The sequence below is a fragment of the Amblyomma mixtum genome, chromosome 2 (genome assembly GCF_055824585.1).
Source record: "Amblyomma mixtum isolate Tamu chromosome 2, ASM5582458v1, whole genome shotgun sequence".
Classification (NCBI taxonomy): domain Eukaryota; kingdom Metazoa; phylum Arthropoda; class Arachnida; order Ixodida; family Ixodidae; genus Amblyomma; species Amblyomma mixtum.
The window spans coordinates 268,126,035-268,150,819 of record NC_143013.1 but is presented as its reverse complement, the minus strand read 5'-3'; the positions used below and the strand labels follow the sequence as shown (position 1 = coordinate 268,150,819).

The 24,785-nt window shown below is 47.5% G+C and overlaps 2 protein-coding genes across 3 annotated transcripts in view; one reads left to right on the top strand and one right to left on the bottom strand.

Moving 5' to 3' along the window:
* The window catches only part of LOC149363920 (uncharacterized), a 120,987-nt gene extending 102,070 nt beyond the window's left edge, over positions 1-18,917 (bottom strand). The window contains exon 1 of the mRNA XM_089573900.1: positions 18,607-18,917. Coding sequence (XP_089430026.1) covers positions 18,607-18,806 — 200 coding nt within the window. The 5' untranslated portion in view covers positions 18,807-18,917. The remainder of the gene's footprint in view (positions 1-18,606) is intronic.
* The window catches only part of LOC149363918 (ATP-dependent translocase ABCB1-like), a 125,846-nt gene that overhangs the window by 29,028 nt on the left and 72,033 nt on the right, over positions 1-24,785 (top strand). The gene's annotated exons all lie outside the window — the stretch shown is intronic.

The window sequence follows — 24,785 nt, the reverse complement described above, 5'->3', positions numbered from 1 at the left end:
ACACCACGCGACGCGAGACAGGAGGGATTCGTGCCGGGGTCACGTCGGCCTGGGTCTCGGCGCAGCCCGCGGCCCTGACACTGCCGCCCTGCTGCTGCGACACGGACAACGCCCACGCAGGACCCCGTGAAGGAAGCACACACACCCACTCCCTCCTCCTCTCCCTCTCCTCTTCCGTCGCTTTCTGCCATTCACGCACGGGTAATTTCTGCGCGGCAGCAACATGCACGCAGCCATCGTCCCCTTCTTTCTCTCTCTCTCTTTCTTTCTCTCTCTTTACCTATCCATTTAGCCTTATAGTTTCTGTATCAGCTGCTTTCTTGTTCCCTCCATTTTTTCTCTTCATGGAGTGCCTGCGTATTTCTTTATTTCTTTATCTCCTCCCCGTCATGCATAGAGGTCTGGTTTTCCCTGGCGACATTTTGCTTTCTCCGCTCTTTTCAATCACCGGGACGCAACGTCGTCGTCGTCTGGGTTATCATCGTAACGTGACTCACATCGCGTGCCGAGCCATGGCCGCTTTCCTTGGTTAGTTTTTGCAATTCTCTCGCGTTTCTTTTTTTTTCTTCGCCTTGGTTTAGCTGAGATGTGGGTGGGCTACCTGCTATTTTCTTCGAGCGAGGACAACCGTCCCGGCCGCCCTGAAAGGCCCCGGTTCAAGCCCCGTGGAAGCAAACGGTTGAGCTCACTCGCGACAAGCGGGTAGGTTATGTAGTTCAGCTGGGCATGCAGATAGGTTGAAAAAAAAAACAGAACAGGACATCCCTTGTCTCCTCACATAGGGCGCTTCGGTTTGGTTTATAGGGTTTAACGTCCCAAAGCGATTAAGGCTATGAGAGACGCCGTAGTGGAGGGCTCCGGAAATTTCGGCCACCTGGGGTTCTTTAACGTGCACTGACATCGCACAGTACACAGGCCTCTAGAATTTCTCCTCCAAAGAAATTCTAGCCGCCGCAGCCGGGATCGAACCCGCGTCTTTTGGGTCAGCAGCCGAGCACCATAACCGCTGAGCCACCGCGGCGGCACATAGCGCGCTTCGAGAGCTACGCTACGGGCGGCGGTATGTATGAGTTGTAGCGATGTTTTTCACTCCGTTCAGCAGTTTCCGAGCCTCGGTGACGCTTCTAATAGGCGCACGTTGAGACTGCGCTCTGGTGGTATGAAGAGTACGCGTGACCTTCATCGAGTAAAAAGTGGAGTATTTTGTCATGTTGAGTGAGTGAGTGAGTGAGTGAGTGAGTGAGTGAGTGAGTGAGTGAGTGAGTGAGTGAGTGAGTGAGTGAGTGAGTGAGTGAGTGAGTGAGTGAGTGAGTGAGCAGTGAGTGTGAGTGAGGAGTGAGTGTGATAGTGAGTGAGGAGTGAGAGAGAGAGAGTGAGAGAGAGAGTGAGTGTGAGAGTGAGAGAAAGAGTGAGACAGAGAGAGTGAGAGAAAGAGTGAGAGAGAGAGTGAGTGAGTGAAAGATTGAGCCAATAGTGAGTGAGTGAGTGAGTGAGTGAGTGAGTGAGTGAGTGAGTGAGTGAGTGAGTGAGTGAGTGAGTGAGTGAGTGAGTGAGTGAGTGAGTGAGTGAGTGAGTGAGTGAGTGAGTGAGTGAGTGAGGTAGTGAGTGAGTGAGTGAGTGAGTGAGGTAGTGAGTGAGTGAGGTAGTGAGTGAGTGAGCGAGCGAGCGAATGAAGAACGAGTCCTGCAGTTGGCTACCCGCAGAAGTCTCTCACCTAGTTATTTCGTTTTGTATGCCACACAGCCAGCTCTCCTGTCCTGTTGACTCGCGCAAGGTAATGTCATGTTCCTCTCAGGGCCATCCTGAAAACTCAAGGCATCCGCACTGCGTTTCTGGTCGACCGCGACAATACGATGTTCCATCTCTATCATGGGCCTATTTCTTCGTCGCACACTCTACATTTACGTTTTAGCGGAAACAAGAGGTAGTCCTTCCTCTTCGTCGCGGGCAGCGATGACTTAAAATAACCTAGCGGTCTTCCTTGCTAAATAATAAGAAAAGGTAAAGTGTAGGGCACGGTATTGGGTTTGGACCGGAGGCGTGTTACTGGGCACATCACTAATTTTATGAAACTAACACAATTGTACGGCGCCAAACACTGAGTTGATAATTATAAAAACGAAAGTGTTATTCAAAGCATCAAATTAAACGGCGGTAGCTTCAGATACAAGTGACGAAGTTTAAGCACTCGTTTAATTTCGTATCTAAACATTTCGCTTGTAGAATACTCACACCAGTCCATATGGTATCAGCCTCTTGACCGGTTTCATGGGCTTTGTTTCGAGAATTTCGAGTTCAATATCCATCCGCTCTGACAGCGATATGAGCAAAACGTGTGCCATGAATAAATTTTATTCACGTCGCTCACAAAACGCGAGTGTTAAAAGTCTTTTCCGAGCAGCCTGCCCAAAAAGCTTCTTTCCGTGCTTTCTTTTAGTTCCCTGCAGAGCTAGATATTTTTGCTCTGAGAGTGAAATGTTCAATATGTAATCGATAAATTTGGCTCATGCCACCTAAAAATCGCCTGCGATAAATGTCTCATTTGAACAACTTGCTGGGACAGCCGCTAGTTCTCAAATTTAATTTTACTTTTTTTTTTCGACAAAGCTCAGCGGGCCAGTGAAGTCACCTTCGTCAGTCGGCGCCCATCCGCAGCCTGGACCATTTGTCTAATTAACGGCCGCTGCGGTGTTTACTTCGCGACCGGTGGCGCAGGTAATGTCGGCGAATGCGGGCCAGGCCGTGACCGCAGGCGTGACCGTGCAGTTACAGAGTGGGGCCGGTGGTTCCCCCCAGCCGTTAAGCGAACCGTTAACCGACCCTCTGAGCTCAGGCAGCGCACTCTAGCGTTGCCGACGCGACCTCTCCTACTCCTCCCTACTGAACAGGACGCATCAAATATGTACGTACTTTGTTCCAACTCGGTTTGCTCACAATTTCGCTACTCTATGAATTGCGCTTTCGAATTTTCTTCTTCTTTTTTTTTTTTTTTTTTGCCGTGCCAACCCGGACTGGCGCCAAAAACTCAACATGAGCCTCTTCGCACGCTGCGTGTACGATTGTACACGCGACCCGAACAGAGTACCCTTCTGCTTAAAGGTACACTGAAGAGAAATCTGAACTCGTCTTTTTGCCGCGGGAACTCAGTCTACACGTTCTGAGCATTCTTAGAAACTTCGACTTATTGCCCTGTGTGGCCGATTTCCCGAATTAAATCGAATTAACGTCCGGCTCCAGCCTTTTTTTTTCTTGAATTCTTCCTGTAAGGTGGGCGGAGTCGACCAACGCGTGGAGTGCCTTTCAGCCAGTCCCGTGGCGGCTTGCCTCTCTGCCATGGGCGGAGTAATACGTAGTAGTCCGTAGTAGCAAATAGTCCGCGCGTATTTTTATTTCTGCGGGATTATTTTGCGCCTATATTATCTGCGAATGAAACTATTTATTCACGGAAACCTAAAAAAAAAACAAAATAAAGCGAAAGCAAATTCTCCACGCAGCTGGCTGAAAGGCACTCCACGCGTTGGTCGACTCCGCCCACCGTACGAGGAGAATTCAAAAATAAAGGCGGGAGCCGGACGTTAATTCGATTTAATTAGGGAAATCGGCCACACAGGGCAATAAGTGGAAGTTTCTAAGAATGCTCGGAACGTGTACATCGAGTTCCCGCGGCAAAAAGACGAGTTCAGACTCCTCTTCAGTGCCCCTTTAACACCCCTGCCTTCCCTCTTTCTCTTTATCTCTTCCCCTGAGCTCCTGTGCCAGCGGCGGTCTCCTTATCCCCAAAAACTTTCTAATCTCATCCGTCCACCGTCTGCCGCCCCCGTACGCTTACCTTCTCTTGGAATCAAATCCATTACCCTGTAAAAGACCATTCGTTATCTTCTTTTCGCATAGCACACCCTGTATATACGCATTTCAGCTAGGTTAGCATTAAACACTGTTTGTTCTCCTCACCCAGCCTGCCCTCTCTAACTTGCTGTTACCTCATTCGCTTCCCTTTCCGTTGCATGCCGCGCTCCTCTCAGATGAATTTCATTCCCTTTCGCCAGCATCCATGTCTCGGCCTTACAGCAAGCCAGTCCCGCAGCTGCCGTGTGCCAGTTAACCTTGCGTCACACGCATAGAGTAACAAACGTGCAGAAGCTCGGGTGAAGGACAGGCGCATAGCACTCGCAAGTCGTAAGAGGCGCAGGCGGAACAAAGGCCGTAACATTCAATGCATAATATATCTCGCGACAGGAGTGGTCCGAGGCCAACCGTAAGCGCTTGCGGACCCCCCACTCTAAACAGAAAGGATTAAAAGGGGAGTACTGCTTACTCTCTTTTTATTCCTTTATAGACGCATTCTTTTTTAGCGTGCAAGATGCGGGCGCTCGAGCTCCAAGCCCCCCGTGAAAGATGGCAAGATCCTAAAGCACGGGCTCGCCAAGCAGAAGCCTTCCGGGAGAGTCGCCGGGACCTTCTTGCCCGTCAGGCAGAAACCACCGGTGAAATACGCATAGATCAAGATTGTGATTTACGCAAATGCATGAATCTCAAAAGTTTCCATCGTAAAATCACGAAAGGAAAACAGCTAGAGCTCAATATCTGCATTGCCACGAATGTGGAATCGTCATGTATATTTTCATTAGGTGTTCGGTTTCGAAGCATGTTCTATACCGTGCGTGGTATATGTGCCGCTACATCATTCTCTCCGCCTCCCTTTCACACCTTTCTGTGTAGTGCGGTTGATGAAGTGTCCAGACAAAGCGAGACACCGCATTTTCCCCTTCATGATAATGTGTTCGTGCCAAAAGAATTTGGCCGCGCCCCGCCGCGATGGATCAATGGTTAGGCCCTGGGCTATACTCTGAGCCGGAGGACCCGCGCCGCGACAACCGCGTTTCGACGGAGACGTAAAGCAAAATGCGCCAGTGTGCTGTGCTATGTCATCGTCATAATCATCCTCACCGCCCCCATATCGCCACCATCATCATCATCAGCCTGACTGCATGCGCCCGCTGCAGGGCAAAGGCCTCTACCATATCCCTTCAGTTAACCCTTTCCTGTGCCAGCTGCGGCCACCGTATCCCCGCACACTTCTTAATCTGATCCGCCCACCTAACTTTCTGCCGCCCCCTGCTACGCTTGCTTTCTCATGGAATCCAGTCCGTTACCTTTAACGACCATCGGCTATCATTCCTCCGCATTACATGCCCTGCTCAAGCCCATTTCTTATTCTTGATTTCGACTAGGATGTCATTCCCCCGTGTTTGTTCCCTCGCCCACTCTGCCCTATTCATGTCTCTTAACACCTGTCACCATTACACCTATCATTTTCCTTTCCATAGCTCGCTGCGTTGTCCTCAATGTAAGTTGAGCCCTTTTCTTACCCTCCACGTTTCTCCACCATAGGTGAGTACCGGCTCAAAGTACAGCTTTTATAGACTTTTCTCTTATATAGATTATGTGCTATATACTATGTCAGTGCACGTTAATGAGGCCCGTGTACTGTGCGATGCCAGTGCACGTTAAAGAACCCCAGGTGGTCGAAATTTCCGGAGCCCTTCACTACTGCGTCCCCCATAGCCTGAGTCGCGTTGGGACGTTAAACTCCCATAAACCAAACCGAATCCCAGGCGGTCAAAATTATTCCGGAACTGTCCACCATAGCAACTCTTATCTTCCTTCAGTCCCTCCATCATCCCTTTCTCGCTGTGCAGTTCGAGTGTCCACCCAGAAGTGACCCTTTTGCTGCACCCTTTTCCACTAACAAAGACAATATTCGATTTTCATTTGCGCCGCGCGTGAGACATTTTCCTTCTAAACAATTTTTAAAGTGCGCGGTTCCACATAAGTAAACTTGATTTGCCGTCGTACACTACCCTTCTCCGCAATCCCTTTCGCTCTTTAACGCTACATTACACTCTAAAACAGAAATGAGTAAAAAGGCAGTAAGGTGTGTCTTCTAACGCACTCCCTTGCGCTAGAGACTACCTTACTCCCTTTTTTACTCCCATATAGGACTATTCGTGTTTAGTGTGTACAGTCGGGGACAAAATCCTCTGGACCGGGTATTCCACAAACGAAGTCGATAGCTCCTCTATTAGCCGGCGGCCGGAGACCACACTTGTGGAGGTGAAAGTCAAAATTTCGTTCTTTCATCTCCACAAGCATGGTCTCCAGCCGCATGAAAATAATAGAGCTATCGGCTTCGTTTGAGAAACACGTGGTCCAGAGACTTTTGTCCCCGACTGTACGTCACGTCGGACACCCTGCACAACCAGAATATGGCGACGCGTACCTCAATCTGCGCACTGCGTCCGTCTCAGAGCAGGCCACAATCACGACGACATTCTCTCACCGGCCCCTCGGCGGTATGGTGTCGTGCTCGAAGCAATCAGCCGCGGCTGGCCTATTTATAGCCTGCCTGCCTGCCGGACTGCTGCTGCCTGAAGCCACGGTTGGTGGCGAAATTTATGCAAAGAGTGCAGGGCGCCTGGCTCAGTCGGTACAGCAATGCGGAATCCGAGGGGTTATGAGTAAGTGCTTGTTTACCTGCGCACATGTTATATGGGATACTATGTTTGGAAGTAATAACGATGGCTCAGAGGGTGTGAACGTTATGTCAGACGCCTGCTACACAGGAAAGGATTCTGCGTCAAGAGAAGTCGCGACAGCTGAGTTCTCATGGATAGTAGGCAACGCATGTAAGAATTGGTTATAAGGGTGGGAAAAGCGCAGTAGGTGTCTCAATTCTCAGTGGACACCTCAGCCGCTCCGTGAGGAAAAGGGTGGAGGAGGGAGTAAAAGATAAAAGAGAAGAAGAGGCGCCCTATCGGGGGTTAGATTAGATTAGATTAGATTAGATTAGATTAGATTAGATTAGATTAGATTAGATTAGATTAGATTAGATTAGATTGGTTTTTGGGAAAGGAAATGGCGCAGTATCTGTCTCACGTATCACGGTGGACTCCTGAACGGTGCCGTAAGGGAAGGGAGGAAGATGGGAGTGGAAGAAGAAAGAGAGAAAGAAGTGCCGTAGTGGAGGTCTCCGGAATAATTTCGACCACCTGGGGTGGTATTCTCCCGGTGTCACCTTTTGCGACATGTCGCATTCGCTCTTCGCTGATTGGCTCGAGCCGTGGTGACGGCAGCGTGACGACACGGATCCGCCTTCCTGCTACGTCATCGTGACGTCGCCCCAATTTACTACGCTTAGTAGAACAACGGAATGTGCTGAAGCGGTTCGCGCGGGCGACGGGCTACGAAATTGATACCAGACGTCATCGATCCCACTCTCCTTGCCTGGTTTATGAGTTGCGAAGAAGAGTGGTGTGCCCGCGGACATCGCGACCCGTTTGCCTTGACCGACGAAGCTTTTCGGGGGCATTACCGGCTGCTAACGAGCACAGCACCGTGGCTACCGTCTGCTGAGCCGGGCTGCCACTCGCCAGCTCGCCATGCGAACTTACTTTGCACCGTCGTAAACAGACGACAAAGCAGACGTTGCCCGCTGCGACGAGATGGCCTTGACAGCGCTTGCGCTCGCATCCATATGACCCTTCAAGGCGTTTTAATGCACGTTAGTGTAACGAAACAATGTCTGCTCGAACCAAAGAGGATTTAAAGCAATGTGACGACTTTTACAAACCTACAACGGAACATTAGAGAGTTTTAGTATTGCGGGCTTTGCGTAATTGCGTGCATAGCGGAATAACGGGTCCAGAGTGCGCATGCGCAGAGCGCTAATGGGGAAATAGCGCTTGTGTACGAACGCAATCAGCAGTTGCGGCTTTTGCGCCCTTAACGTAAAAACATGGCGGCGTCCTTCCAAGCGAGAGCCGCCCGCTTCAGCCAATTCAGCAGTCCTTGCGATTCCGTTCGGCAAGTTTACCAGCAACTACTGGTGTTGTTGCTTTTAGCTATGACTTACCTTGCTTCGACGATAAAGTTTAAGCTGCAATTCAGCCTAGTTTTTGAGATACGCTCTCGATTCTGGAGCGCGCAAGCCTAATGGCGCAGTGGCATATATGGGTCGTCTGCTAGCACACTGGCGGCTCTACACGCTGTCAGGAAAATACGAGCATCGTCTAATCAGCTGCACAGATTGCAGTTTACCAAAGTACGGCAAAAAACGGCTGTATAATGACTTATGCGCTAAACATGTCGAAACGCACACGAAATCACCCTCAGCGCATATGCACAACAGACGTGGACTACGGCGGCCGGCATATATCAACCATGAAAAAATACGCTTACCCCTCTAGATTGACCATTTCTGCGCTCAGGTCATGCAGATACGTAGTACGGGCTTCTCTTTCGATGCTTCAGTGCAATCAGTGACTAGTACCAAGAGTTATTTATCGCATAAACGACGTCAACTTACGCGGTGAATAGGGCGATGCATGCAATCAGTTGAGCAATCTGGAACCGGAAGTAGCTAGCAGACGATTTTCCCATGACTCTTTGCGTTGACGGCGGAAACGCACCTCACCTATAGGAGAGCGAGTCGTCTCTTATTTTGGGCAAACTTTGCACTTAAATGCTTTTCTGCTCGTTTGTTGCAATCATTATACAAGATATTGAATATTAGGACGTTTGTAGTTATCAAACAGCTTAATTTTTCTATTATTTTTTGGCCAAAAGTTGCAGTTCCGCAACAAGTAGCTCACCGCCCCATGATGCTTTGAGCGCCCATGGTGGCTGAAGTGGTCTCGAGGGGTCGCCATGCAAACTCCCATAGACGGGCTGCCAGCTTTCCCTCTAGGTAATAGTAAGAAACTCTATGGCAAAAGGCGACACCGGGAGAATACCACCCCTGGGGATCTTTAACGTGCACTGACATCGCACAGCATACGGGCGCCTTTTGCGTCGGGGGGCTAGAGATGGATTTCGAATGCGTGAGGTGATACGATTCGCAATGGAGGAGCGAAAGATAGGTTCATCTTGCAGAAAAAAGGGTAGAGAGGTTGGCCTGAGTTATTCTGGCCTGCTACTATGTACAGAGGAGAGGAATGGGGAAGGGAGAAAGGAGAAAGGAAAAAAAAGCCGAGTATGATTGGGGGGACGAAGGTAACAGAAGTGTCAATGGTATACCCATAGACACTAGCAATGCGCGTAATCAGCACGGCGAGTCGAGGCTCTCATTGGGTTAAAGCTAAAGAACCTCCGAGCTGCCTGGAGAGATTTCCAAGCCTCAGGTTAAGTGCTGCTTGTAGCTCTTCGACAATATAACTCGCTATATCGAAAGGTGCGAAAGAACTGACCAGCGACAAAAGGTGCCTTAAATTCCTACATGGACAAGGAAGTCAAGGTATTGGCCTGCGGTATGAATAAATAAACAAAGAATTGAAATGAAATGAACTATTTACCCGTAGTCTAGAGAGTGCGACAAGATGCAGTGCTTGCATGAACAGTATGCACGCCTAATTAGATGCATCGCACCGCCGCGCGTGATATCACGCCCAAATCTAAGTCTATATAAGGGCTTTCGCGGCTCTGTGCGGTGCAGAGGAGTAGCGACTCTGTGTGCGGGATCGTTTCGCGCAGGTGCATTATAGGCTGTCGACTCGCAAGCTGCGTTCCCTTCCTGCGCCGATGACCATTAGTACGAGTGCGGCGACACGCAGGGGCCAAACGCTTTTATGGGCCACGCACCGTTGGAACTGTCGCCGCGCTCCCGGGTTAATGCGCCGGGGCGGAATTCGACCGACCCGACGGTCCGCTTTCTCCGTATGCTTTCGCGTGTGTCCGCTGTAGGTGCCGTCGCGGTAAACGCGACGTCAGTAATGTGTTTGCGTTGGACGCCTTGCCTCCATCAGCAAGGGTTAAAAAAATGGCTGATGGTTTAGCATTGCTGAGCACGAAATATTGTGTGAAAGCACGGTTTTCTGCGGGTGGAAGCCGCCGCGGTGGCACAGTGCTGCTGACCCAAAAGACGCGGGTTCGATCCCGGCCGCGGCGGTTGAATTTCGATGGAGGCGAAATTCTATAGAGGCCCGTGTACTGTGCGATGTCAGTGCACGTTAAAGAACCCCACGTGCTAGAAATTTCCGATTTCCGGAGCCCTTCACTACGGCGTCTCTCATAGCCTGAGTCGCTTTGGGACGTTAAACCCCATAAACCAAACCAAACCTTTCTGTAGGTGGACACCACCGCCACGTACCTCGAAGCGCGGTTGAGGTGTCCACTGAGCCAGGGAGCCAGTTATGCGCCGTTCTTTCTTTCTTTTCGTGACTCTCTTAGAGGCCTCACATCTACCTTTTGATTTGGCGGGGAAGGAGGCTGAAAGCACTATCCCTTATATAAACGGTCTATAGACAGTCTATAGACTTCTTATAGACTATTTCCTTCCTATAAAAATTTCTTTTTGTCTATTTATAGTCTATAGACAGTCTATAGATAAAATTCTACAAAACGTGTACGGCCATAAATCTATAGATTGTTTATAGATTGGTTTATTGGTTTTGTTTATTGGGGTTTAACGTCCCAAAGCAACTCAGGCTTTGAGGGACACCGTAGTGAAGGGCTCCGGAAATTTCGGCCCCCTGGGGTTCTTTAACGTGCACTGACATCGCACACAACACAGATTGTCTATACTGTTCTATAGTATTTGTCTATAGAGAGCCTATAGACTTTATAGACAGAAGTCTATAGACTGTCTGAAAAATTTCTGTAAGGGTAAAACATGCTTACACCCGCGCGCTGGGTGGACCTACTGCACGAAAGAGTTACCTGGGATTGACCATAGAAGCCCCCCTTTTAATCCACTGCTCCTTCCTCCTCTTCATCGTCCTATTCTGTTATCCTATATCCGGATACATGTCCAACATTCTCGGAAAAAAATGAAAATTTAAAAAAGACTGCCATAGAAGACTGCCATAGAAAACCAATGGGCAACGCTTTTGACGATAGCAAAAACGTTCACAGAAACAAATTCAAGACTGCCGTCGGGTGATCTGCGGATATGTTCATTTAGTGAAATCTTATATTACGTGAAAAAATTGCGTTCATAAACAGTTTTTCGTTCAAAAACGCTTTTGTCCAGAATTGTTGGGTATGTTTTAAACTTGTAAATTTTGATAAACTAGAGAGCCCGGAGAGATTCTGCGATAACATGGTAATTATCATGACCGACTCTTGCTCGGTGCTCGAACCTATAACTGACTATCTGACCTATAAAATGCTTCCTGTTCTCATACCGAGTACTTCCGACAGCCATGAAATATCTATGGTATGTACTGAATATTCGAAATTTCAACGCTGATTCTGAATGTTCAGCGCCAAGCAGCGCATAGTGGCAGCCGTGCAAACTAGAAGCTCTTATCCAGATTTCCTGGGAAGAGGAAGGGGGAGAGGACTGCCCCCTGTGGCGTGCCATTGGTACCCATCTCCAAAAGACCTACAGGCTCCCTCCCGGGAGGCCTGGCTTAGGCTCCTGAGGGAGCCTGAGAAGAACACGCAAGCCAAGCTTGCGGACTGGGTGGGAATGGTCGCCCTCCGTTAGGGGGCCATTCATCCCACCCCATTAATCTTATAGGTCAATAAAGTTATTCCGATCCAATCCAGATTTCCTAGGCCTGCGAGGTGAACTTGGTACTGGATTACACAAAGTCAGCAAGGGAAGGAGAAGCCTCAGGGCCCAGTTCTAGCCAACGTTTCGACAACAGGATTTATCCACGTTTCGACAAAGCGTTCTTCATTGGCGGTGCTTAAATAGGCTTCACTCTTAAAAGAAAACCACAGAGAAGGGAAGGGGTTTTTGAAGTGGGGATGGTGTTAGCTTAGGGAACATAAACTTGAAAATCTTGACCAAGCAGAATGGCTGGTCTCTCACATAATCATCATCATCAGCCTGACTAAGCCCACTGCAGGGCAAAGGCCTCTCCCATGTCTCTAGAATTTAACCCTGTCCTTTGCCAGTTGCAGCCACCGTATCCCCACAAACTTCTTAATCTCGTCCGCCGATCTAACTTTCTGCCACCCCCTGCTACGTTTGCCTTCTCTTGGAATCCACTCCGTTACCCTTAAAGGGACCATGAAACAAATTAATTGAGATTATGTAAAGATAGGCAATCCATCACTCGTCACTCCAGCGCAAGAATTTTTGAGCTACCATCAATAACAACGAAGTTATAGGCGATTAAATATCACCCTCCTCCTCTCCCCCCTCAACTCGTACGCGCGGGGCACCATAAAAAAATTAAGAAAACAGCTCCGGGACTGGGCTCCGCCCATGAATACGTCATTCGTTGACGTTCGGTTCACGGCTTCCGGTTGTCGCACTCCCGAGGAGCAGCGTGCGTCGGCAGCGTCTCTCCTGTCTCGGCGCTTTCTTGGATTGCGACGCTGGCAGTCCGATGCGCTCCATCCAGGCTGCTCGCTCACGCACGTCTCTAGGAATAACATGCCTGAGTTCAACACCTCGCCAGTCACTGGGTTTGCAGCCGACGACACAGCAAGGCGTATTCATCTTGGGCGGTCGAAAAAGGCACTGCGAGTGGCTCCCGAACTCCCGGCAGAAAGAGGCGGCAGAGGTAAATTAAAACCATATGCGCGAAGGCAATGCCCTGGCTCGCGCTTGCCCGAGTGGGTCGCGCGGCAGCTCGAGCAGACGATTTTCACCGCTACCGGAAGTGTGCCCGTGACGTCGAAGCTGCCGCGGCTCTAGCGAATGACAGCGTGTGGTGGCCTGCCGACGTCATGGGACTAGTGACGTCTGTTTTCCCGATTTTGGTTTCAGAATTGCTCCCTACGAAGACACCAAGCGGCCCGCGAATTTTAAAAAACACGATTTTCAAAAATTCATAATAAATTTCCGGCTCAGTTCCGAAGGCTCATACTTGGTGTCAATGCTTCTGAGCATCACTTCTAACATTTACAAGCGGCTTTTAATTCTTTTCATGGTCCCTTTAAGGACCAGCGGTTATCTTGCCTTCGCATTACATGCACTGTCCAAGCTCATTTCTTCCTCTTGATTTCAACTAGGATGTCATAAACCAGCGTTTGTTCCCTCACTCACTCCATCCGCTTCCGATCTCGCAACGTTACACCTATCATTTTTCTTTCCATAGCTCTCTGCGTTGTCGTTAACTAAAGCTGAGCCCTCTTCGTTGTTCTCTTTAGCACACTCTTCAGCAGCCATTCTGCCAGGACACGATTTTCAAGTTCACGCTGCCCACGCTAACACCCTTACCACTTCACGCCCTTCTTCCTCTCACTGGGGTTTTCTCCACGGAGTTAAGCCATATTTAAACCCCGATAGTGATGAATGCTTTGTCCGGACGAAGACAAGCCCTCTAGTCGAAACATCGGCAAGCGCCCTGAGGCCTTCCCCTCCCTTGTTCGCTTTATGTTGTCAAGAAGCCATCCACTTGCCCTCACTCTACATTGGTACTGGACTGTTATTCACGCGAAGTCTGCAGTGAGGACTCAGAAGTGTTTGAGAATGTGGCGTGCAAGCTGTATGTAAAAAGCATTTATGCATTAAGAATAATAAGAAACAGATGGTCATTGCACCATAGTCCAAGTGCATTAACGGGGCTCCCTGGAACGTCTAGCAATACAAAGCTTGGGAGCAATGAGAACTCGAAGCCATTTATCAATCGAGAGATTACGGTCACTGAGTATGCATAACCAGGAACGCTGAAGGCCTTGCAGGCAAATTCTTTGGGCTGTATAATTCTGACGGGGGGTGTACCTTCTGCGGAAGCGAATTTTTTTGTTTCTCGAAGTTTCGTAAAACGAAGTCCAGCCTAAAAGGTTCACACTTTTTTGTTGCAGTTCATGCTGTATTTTTTTATTAAGGCTTTTCACTTTGCGCCAAGGAGCTTCTATGATCAACATCAGAGACCGGAAGCGGGCGGAGCGGGTTAGGGAACAAACGCGGGTTAATGACATCCTAGTCGAAATCAAGAGGAAGAAATGGACTTGGGCAGGGCATATAATGCGAAGGCAAGATAACCGCTGGTCCTTAAGGGTAACGGAGTGGATTCAAAGAGAAGGCAAACGTAGCAGGGGACGGCAGAAAGACAGGTGGGCGGACAAGATTAAGAAATTTGGGAGGATACGATGGCCGCAGCTGGCAAAGGACAGGCTTAATTTGAGAGACATGGGAGAGGCATTTGCCCTGCAGTAGGCGTAGTCAGGCTGATGATGATTCTGATGATGATGATCTCAAGCGTACTGATTTCCTGTAATGGAGCTCGCAGATACACGAGAATGCTCGTTGAAAAAGATTACACTCATTTAGTCTGACACACAATGACGTCAGCGTACGGACTCCCGCAGCCGTGTGTGCATTCGAAAAACGGGAGCATTTACTCCTGATTCCGTTGCCGTAAACTGCAGCTGCTTGTTGATTTCTGTACGGTAACAATTTGAACATCGTGTAAAGTTTGGTGTAGCGCAGCAAATATGAATACGTATTAACCATTCTCCATAAATTCTCACCATTATTGACAAAATCATCATAATCGTCAGCCTAACTACGCCCATTGCAAGACAAAGATCTCTCCCATATGCTTCCATATAACCTATAGTACTGTGCCAGCTGCGACCACCTTATGCATATACCAAATGCCCGTAAGTTATCACCACTGCGGCACAACGTCCTTTTCCTGCCTTCCCCCTTCCCTACTGCGTTGCTCGCTATGCTGTATGACATATTTGAAAAACGCGTACAGTAACACTTTTGCTTGGAAACAATCTGTGGCCGTAATTCAACGTTGAAAAGCAGTACTGTAGCACGTAAAAGTCACGGCACGCCAAACACACGCACAAAAGATTGAGTGCACTGAATTCTGTGCTACGGATTTCCGCTTTTACCCCCCTGTTTCACGTTTTCCCGCACTGAAATAGAACGCGTGTCCAAAGAGATGGTTTATCCGGGGAGAGTAATGAATGGGTCGCATTTGCACCCCCGTGTGTTCTACCCGTGTTCCATCGAAAAAAAAGCACCGCTCTCTCAATCACCTGCGCACCGACTCGATCTGCGCACCAGCCTGGTGTTCCACAAGGTTCAGCGTTTCCCGTCGCATATGCCGACGTGTATTGTGTGCGGCATTTCCTCATAGTGCGTCCATGTTTTCATAACGTGCGCCTAACATCGCTGAGCAACGTGAGAATGCGAGATGTGCCATTAAACACTGTCGTTAATATACAGGGTGATTTCTGTACACTTTTGCAGATATTTATTTTAAACACTGTGAGAGATACGTCGGTACGGTCTCTGCAGGAGAGTTGTACTGCAAGGCCTAATTGGGCTCAATATGGTTGGTTTGGTTTGGTTTGGTTTATGGGGTTTAACGTCCCAAAGCGACTAAGGCTATGAGAGACGCCGTAGTGGAGGGCTCCGGAAATTTCGACCACCTGGGGTTCTTTAACGTGCACTGACATCGCACAGTGCACGGGCCTCTAGAATTTCTCCTCCAAAGAAATTCAACTGCCGCGGCCGGGATCGAGCCCGCGTCTTTCGGGTCAGCAGCCGAGCACCATAACCACTGAGCCACCGCGGAGGACAATATGATTAGACGATTATTTAAATAAATTTCACTAATCAACTTAAGTAATGCTGCAATTTGGGAGAGTTGGTAATGATTCATTGCGAAAAACAACGCTTGTGTTGCATCTTTGTTTGCGTGTGTCCCGTCTTCCCGCGCTGTTCTTCTCTGTGAATGTGACTAATCAACATTTTATTTTCTATTTTAGGGGAAATGATTATATTGCGAAATGGAAGGCAGTCAACATAGAAGGTGAGCTCGGTTTATAATTTTTTTTTATCGACAATGTGGTTCGAAGTATCTAAGATCAAACTCAGGCGTTTCAAAGCTCGTTGTGCTGGCTCTCGCACGTTGCATATTTATAAAACGGTGTCGTTGCGCGTAGTATCTTTGCCGAAATCACATAAACGGCTTGTAAGTCATAAAATACACGAACGGCGTCTGCATCTGCTACGTTAGAAATGCGAGCGAGACAATTTTATAAATGTGAAACGCTGAAAAGCCACTTAAACGAGCTTTCAAACGCATAATTTTGACTTTCAGTATTTCGAACCGCATTGCCAATAAAGAATATTTATAAACTGGGTCCACCTTTCGTAGCTGACAGCCTTCAATTTCGCAATATAATCTTGCCTCCTAAGGTAAAAATAAAAATTTAATTGTGTATGTTAATCATTCGTCTCATAATTGGACTCTATCACGTACAGGTGCCGTCAGAAGTGAATGGAAGGCAATATTAACGAAAAAAATTAATCACAGCCCCCTGAAAGCATGCATCCTTGAATAAAGTGCAGCCTGATTGTGATTGTGCTATTTGCAGTGTGCATCAACAAACATGAACCAACAAGCTTTAGATTTAAAGAAAAAAAATTTTTTTGACAAAGTCGCCTTCCATTTTCTTTTGACGGCGAGAGTACATAACGTCCGCCTTGCTGTAAAATCCACCTGCACAGACTGCACTGATGTAACTCTCACTGTTTTGAAATAAAAAACTACAAATGTTAAAAAAAAAATCACCCTGGGTTGTGCTGCTCGAACGATCAAGGAGCTGAGAAGCCCGCCACTCTCCCTCAAGTCTAAACAAGCTCGCATAATCTCCAGAGTTCAGACTCTCTCCTCGCTTGACTATACTGCTCTGAAACTTCGGATGGCGTAGAACTGCTCACTTTCCCAGCTGTCGGGAAATAAGGGCTGATCCAGAACACGTCTTTCACCCAAGTAACGCCACCATTCCCTCTCCTCATTTCCCTTACCCTTACTGCCCTTACTATCTTAAAGTTTGTCGACCTGGCAAAAATTCTTGCGTGCTGTGCTCACGTAAGAGGTCACTGAAACGTGTTACTAGAGTTGCTGTCTATCGCGAACGAAACCGTCGTAACATGCAACTAAAACTTGGCGAGATTTGCATGTAGTATATAGCTTGCCACTAAACACAAATACGCAGTTTATTTGCGTAATAGTGCTTCCATAGTTTAAGTATTCTATGACTGATGTTTTAGTAGAACCATCGGCATTGGTCGAAAGTCTAATTTCGGTCAAGTCCTAGGATTGTAAGAGGACTATAAACTCGAGGCTTTTCAACACCGTTGGGCGCTTCATTGCTGCTATTCACATTTGCGCACTGCGAGATTTTCTCTCTCTCTCTCTCTCTCTCTCTCTCTCTCTCTCTCTCTCTCTCTCTTATCTTTCAACTCACTTCAATCTGCACGTGGCAGTGGTGGTGGCTTGGCTTGAGCCAGTTGGCAGGCCCGTGCACTTTCCTTTTCATTCTTCTCTCAGTCGCAACCAACCGAGTGCGACAAGCCAATCACTTTTACTGAAATCAATTTCGTAACGCAGTCTGCGTTGCCAAGCGTTCTCTGTAAATTAATCACAACGACTATGTTCACAATTATTGGCGTTGGAAACTTGATAAACACGTTATTCGCGTGAGGTTGCATTGGTTTCTCATCCATCCTCCGCCATCAAAACGTCGGCGTCGACAGAAAACAAGCAACTAACACACTGTGATGGTAGTTGCGATGCTGAAATAATACTCCTACGGAGGGTATAGGAAAGGAGTCGCGGAAAATGGGATAAAGTTCTTGGGCCGAAAGAAATGTTAGTCGAAGCTTTGAAAATTCTGCGCATATTAAGTGCGGAGAGTGTGTAGGATTGACTTAAAATTTAGTTAACGTTCGTTTCGATATCAGTTCGTGATGAGTGCTTGTTTTTATCTATCGTTCGCATGTTAAGATTACTCGTCTATCAGTCCGAAAACGCGATTTCAAACGTAGCTTTGCAAGCGGTTTTTATGAATGGCGAACAAGTTCTGCAGTAAATGCTTCTTTTGTTTTTGTTTTCTGTCTCACATCATGTTTATGACTCATAATTAGTTCATTTATTCGGTTAAGCTTCGCTAAGCTTTTGTAAGTCATAAAGTTAAGCATAAGACATGTAGTACGCATAAAGAGCGTTTTTTTTTTTTTTGTCACAGCTTAATATTTTATCAATGCTCTGGATGCAGATTAGGTTTCCGTTTATCACTTCTAATACACTGACAAGCATCTGTGTACATTTTCAACCGGGAAACAACTATGTATGAACGTATATTCATGTAACTTGGATCGCGACGCTGTGGCAAACTTGGGAGTATCACTGAAGAGAGGCTCTTCGGAACACGCATTGATTTCAATGTTTTCCTCAGGTGGCTTAGACCACTGACATTTTGAACATCTCGGACAGTGCTACAGGAACATATGAACGTCGAAATCTGTTATTTCACAGCGAATAATAAGGATAAAACGAATTTGTTTGACTTGGACGTTCCGCAATCCCTGTTGCGCCGCGAACGCGCCTGACGCATATTGCGGGGGTCGAACTACACGGACAGAGTTATGAAATAGTTACTGTCTAAGTCAAAGCGATATTTTTCTAAAAGTAAACGCTCTGAAAGCAGACGACTTCTTTGCTAGCTTCGCAGCCGTGCGTCGTCTGCTGGATCCGTCTCCGACGCCTGCTCCCGAGGGTACGAGAGCTGCACAGTTAATGGCAGTCAGCTACAGTCTGGTGGGCTGTCAATACAGAGATAAATGTGATAGTTCCTAACTTTCGTGAAATCTGTGAAACAAGACGCGGGCTCGCTCACCTTACGGCATGTTGTCCCGCGCCGGCATCGTGTTGCCCTGTGCGACCGATGGCCGGGTGAAGGGATGTGACGCCAGGTGACGCCACTGACCAACCGTCGCCGCGTCCGCTTCCGCCGACGCCTAGCCAGACTGAGAGACTGCCCCCTACTTTTTGCGTCAGCCTATCCCCGGCATCGATAATATTTGAGCGGCCGGACATCGAAAATCGATCTACGCAAGGCCGGCCGTCTGCTAGTGTGTCGCGAAATGCAAATTGCTCTTCCGGTAATGAAGAGCAGCGCTTCCATCTAGTGAGTAGAGCAGGAAACGCATGGTCGCGTATCTCGGTGACCCGTTTCGGGAGCTTTCGCCACTTGCTCTGCCTTATTGATGAGCGCCCGTCTGGTACAAAGGGGCGTGTAAGCGCCTGCATTCGCGCTTATCTGCCAGTGGCAGCTTTTTGATTATTGCTCGCTTTGGCAATGCATATTTAGATGTCGTTCGAAACGCGCATGTGCGGGAGAGGTACGCCTATGTCAACTGAAGGACCCTGGCTGTACTAACACGCGGTAACACAAGATGTTGGAAATCTATGGGTGCTACTGGGCCGCTTTGACTGGGGCATATCCTCCAGAAAAGCGTACGCTGACTCACTGGAGAGAACGTTTGTGTGAAAGGGGGAGGGGGGCAAGCCCTCATTTGGCTTTTCTTTGGCAGTTCATCCGCAAGCAGTCCTATTTCGGTATTCAAAGACCTAACCGGACTCACGTTTTCGCTCCAAACTCTTTCATTGGTCCCCTGTCGCCTTTGTGAAAGCAGACTAGATACAGTTGCAGGGAATTCTTCAGCAACCCTAAGTGTGACCGACGACGTCAAAGCCCTGTTGTTCCTATATCAGGCTTCTTGCCTGTACCGCACAGTGAATTGCATAAGTCCACTGGCCAACCTGTATACGTGCATGTCGATAAGTGACTTCTGTAAGTTCGTATGTGTAAGAATTTCAACAAGTAATGAATTCAACAACTCAACAGAACAAAGGCATAGTTTCGGAGCTCAGCCATTTTAAACACATGAAATTACCCGAGCAGACACAGGACATAACCAGACACGCAACTAGGACGCACTATAGACTGTAAGAAGTGGCACACATCATGGCAGCCATTTGGCAGCCTACGTTGAGGTTCGCACTAAACAGACGCGGTGTGGAACCAATTACAGGAGCCCATGTGGACTGCCCACATTGCCCCGACATCTGACCCACTTGACAACTATAGTTAGACTGCATACATGGGCCGAAGATCGGACCAGTTAGTAGTATTAGTGGACCAAATATGGATCATGCGGGCTACCGATAAGGAGCCCAGGGACCTGCGGGCATTGGGCTGCTGTAGGCATGAATTTTAACACCAACATTATCCCCTCATGGACTCTCAACCTCTGCCCGAAATAAGACCAATGAAATATGCCGGAGTGCCGTCCACAGTGGCTCGATGCTGGTCCAATTAGCAATATCGACATCAGCCCAACATGGGTTCCCTGTAATGGACGAACAGTTTACCGCCCCTCAAAGCAAACTTTGTGCTTGGAGCAGGGATAGAGCCTGATATTGTCACGTAGTGGTGACTGCAGTCGGGCGAACAGGAAAACAGCGAGAATGGCTTCTAAACGAAACTCTTTATTTGGGCTGACTTGCGCCCGCAAAGAACTGAATCACACGGCGGCGGCGTAGCAACAAGCGTGCTCGGCGGTCGTCGAACAGGATGCCCGCCGCTCTCGGTCGAGCTCGTTTTAAAGGTGATAGCGAACTTTGGAGATAAAGCTTGAAAGTTACTAGAACATTATGGAACAACGTAGAATCGGCTCCGCCTGGATGTGATCAATCGAAATAAATCCAGGCGCGTCTTGCATCTCAAACAAAGCGACTAAGCGGCGTGCCGGCAGCTTTGAAGAATGAACAAATACTGCAAACATTCGCGGCAATATGTTGCGGTTGCACAGTTGCAATTAGCTGCAGCAGACTTGAAGTTTACTTCGCTTGAACTAAATAAAATGAGGATTAGAAGAGATTGTCTGAGTAAAGATCGTATAAGCATTGCAGATACGGTGGAAGGGAAAGGCGTTATCGTATGAGGGCTGGGAGGTGACTGAGTAAATGTGGCTTTCACTGAAAAATGTCACCAAAACTGCAAACTCAGAGAGAAAAGAAAGCGATATGTTTCAAATTGATATTCATGTTCTAGGTTGTTCACAACACCGGAAACACCACAGCTTACTCACTGTTGTAATAGTTTGTCGCTTTCATGTCATGTTATGGCGCGACACGGCACCATGCGGCCTGGTAAGAATCGGCAAGCTAGGATATTTGTGATTTATTTCTTATATCAATATATTAAGCTATTATTTACCTGAAAAGTCAGTTCTTTAACTGGCAGGTTTCTGGTGTTGTCTGAGTAAGAATAGCATCCAAGTTTCATTCACACGCTTTTATGAGCTGGAGTTCACTACGTGAATTTATTTGTCAGGTTAACCTGGCCTCAGGCTTCCTTCTTACCTGTCGCATCTCCAGACTACTATTAAAATGAATAGGCGGAATGTGCGGGGTTCGATCCCCAGTGCTGCCTGGTACTCACGGGATATACATTTTGGGCGCAAGTTTTTTCCCTGGCTTAGTGCTCGCCGCTCGGCTTATCGGGGGTGAAATGCTTGAAATGGTGCTCGGCTGCTGACTCGAAAGACGCGGGTTCGATCCCGGCCGTGGAGGCCGAATTTCAATGGAGGCGATACTCTAGAGGCCCGTGTACTGTGCGATGTTAGTGTATGTTAAAGAACCCTAGGTGGCCGAAATTATCCGGAGACTTTCACTACTGCGTCCCTCATAGCCTGAGTCGCTTCGGGACGTTAAACCCCTTGAAACCAAACCAAACCACATCGAACGCTAACCAGAATGTAAAATTATAAGCGCAACAGTTTTTATGTCTCGGACATGTTTAATTGAGCAGTACATTAATATATTGATATTATTTTGTGTTGCGATTGGTTTGAGGAGTAATGCAGCACAGTGCAGACCATTTGTTTAGTACTACTTTTTTTAAGTTGTGCTCTATTATAGCACCTCCCTTCCCGAAGGCTTTTGAATGACAAAACAAAGTTGGATCCCAAGCCGGAACATTTTTGGGGCCTTTTCAAAGGTTCAACAGGACTTTTTGATTGATTGATTGATTGATTGATTGATTGATTGATTGATTGATTGATTGATTGATTGATTGATTGATTGATTGATTGATTGATTGATTGATTGATTGTCGCAATTACGTCTAGATTCTGACATTCATTATCTTCGTCGTTATCGTATACGCCTTCAAAATCAGTGCACTGAAGCAACGATCGCACGTATGAGTAATCGATTCGAGTAGCGCGTTCTTTAGGCGGTATGGAATGACAGCGCAAAGGGTCACAGGGATAAAGCACAAATGTTGGATTGTGGTCTGAAATGGCAACGTCGCAGACACTAACAAACACATTTACGTCCTTGTCTCACAGCACATGGTCAATCAATGAGGCGGATTGATTAGTGACTCGAGTTGGCTCAGCTATAACATTTGTTAACTTAAAAGACTGTAAGTGAAGGAGATATTCACAGAAGTTATCTTTCAACAAATCAATATTGAAATCTCCACAGACAATCACAGCTTTACTTGTCGCAAGTGGTTACAGGATACTTTCCATTACTGAATAGAATGTGTTTAGACAAGCGCTGGGGCCGCCGCGGTGGTTCAGTGGTTATGGTGCTCGGCTGCTGACCCGAAAGACGCGGGTTCGATCCCGGCCGCGGCGGTCGAATTTCTTTGGAGGAGAAATTCTAGAGGCCCGTGTACTGTGCGATGTCAGTGCACGTTAAAGAACCCCAGGTGGTCGAAATTTCCGGAGCCCTCCACTACGTCGTCTCTCATAGCCTGAGTCGCTTTGGGACGTTAAACCCCATAAACCAAACCATAAACCAAACAAGCGCTGCGTGGGCGGTAAACAGCGCCAGTAGTGATGCCACACTTCAATTGAATAAAGAGAGATTCGGCAATGCTTTCGTCAAAATGGGCATTATCATGGCAACAGTAACCGAGCTCATTTCGAATAACAAAATGCGACGCCACCACCACGTGCTGTACCACCCCGTGGTCGCGAAAGAAAAATGTAACCAGGAAGCTCAGCACTTTCATCTTGTTTAAGCCAAGTCTTTGTCAACGCGATAACATCGTGACGGTGTGAGTAGTGTGACAGATAAGCAACCAAGTAATCAAGATTTTTCCTTGCACTCCGGATATTACAGTGTAATCCGGATACCTGACCCCGCCCAAGCCATTTGTTTTCGATTTGACCGGAAGTGCAAGTCATGCAAAGATACAGGGTAGAAAAATTGATTACAAAACCTGGGCGAGGTCAGCTATGCATGTTATATGCAGAACGTGCGAGTTCTCAGTTTTCGGCATCAAAATTTTTCCATCTGTGACCCAAGCATACTTCCAACCCTTCTCTCTCTTTTTCTTCAGAGAGTTCCCCAGCAGCACTTTTTTGCCGGACACAAATGCTCGTTCAGTATGACTTCTTCTGAACTTATGAAACCGAGTTGAAATGCATTTAGTCTGTGCTTTTTGGCTGTTTTCAGCGTTTTGTCTCTAGCGGTACGCGAGTGAAATTTGATCACAACATTTCACTCTTTTTTTTTTGTTCATCGATGGTACTCGGTGTACGGCATCACTGTCACTCTCATTGAAATCAATTTGCAGATGGGGTTATATGTTTTTCAGAGTGGAGACAAAGTCTTCATCCTGGTCTATCGGAAGCCCCTTGATTTCCAGATTATTTCGTCTGCTGTACTGTTGCAAGTCAACCATCTCTTTCTTCATCGACTCTAGCTCTTTCGTCAGGCGACTTTTTTCCTTCTTTATTTCTGTATTTTCAGCCTTGACGTCTATCAGATCCTTTCTCATTTCAACTATTTCGCCCTTAAGCTCCTCGAAGTTTGTGTTAATGAATTCCACGGATGTGCGCACTGGCTGGAGCTCATCTTAAATCACCTTAGTTAGGGCCTTTTTCAGCTCTACCTGATTGGCTTCAAATTGTGCTGACATGTCAGCGAGTACTTTCGCGACTTCTTTTATAGTCTAGGATGCCTTGTCTCTCATCATTTCATTCACGCACGGAGCAGTCCAACAGCCGCAATATAGCTAGAAATAAATGAGAGCTTACACACTTATCTGCACAGAATGGTTTGGTTTGGTTTATGGGGTTTAACGTCCCAAAGCGACTAAGGCTATGAGAGACGCCGTAGTAGAGGGCTCCGGAAATTTCGACCACCTGGGGTTCTTTAACGTGCACTGACATCGCACAGTACACGGGCCTCTAGAATTTCTCCTCCAAAGAAATTCAACCGCCGCGGCCGGTATCGAACCCGCGTCCTTCGGGTCAGCAGCCGAGCACCATAACCACTGAGCCACCGCGGCGGCCTGCACAGAATAAAGCAGGCAGTTAGTTGCGGTTCAATTGATTGATTGATTGATTGATTGATTGATTGATTGATTGATTGATTGATTGATTGATTGATTGATTGATTGATTGATTGATTGATTGATTGATTGATCGATCGATCGATCGATCGATCGATCGATCGATCGACCGATATGTGGATCTATCGTGGACCTGTGGATCTGTGGACCTACCGACTGACTGACTGACTCATCGACTGAATGACTGAATGGAAGAACAAACTGTCTCATACTCATACTGTTAGAAAGCAGCAGTGAGCGGGACGGCTAAAGTAGAGGTTTGGGCTTGTAGGTCTCGTTTCATGGCTAGAGGAAACAGAGCCAAAAGATGAGGACAGACACAGATGCTGACAATACAGGCGCCAAACTACCAACAATTTATTGAGAGCAACGAGCAGCTTTTTAAATGCAATCCAAGACCCGCGTGGCACCAGAAATCTTCATATCAAGACACCATCCATCAATTGCTTATCAAAAGTTTGGCACGTGCGCAGCAAGAATTCAATAAACAGCAGGCCCGGTGGATAACAGAAAAGAAGAAAAACTGGCAAAATTGAAAGCGCGAGCCAAAGCAGTGCCAAAAACAAAATGCAAAGTCAAAAGTAAAAATGGACAAAAACGTACCATAAAGTCAAACGGAAAAGATAACATAAGCAAAA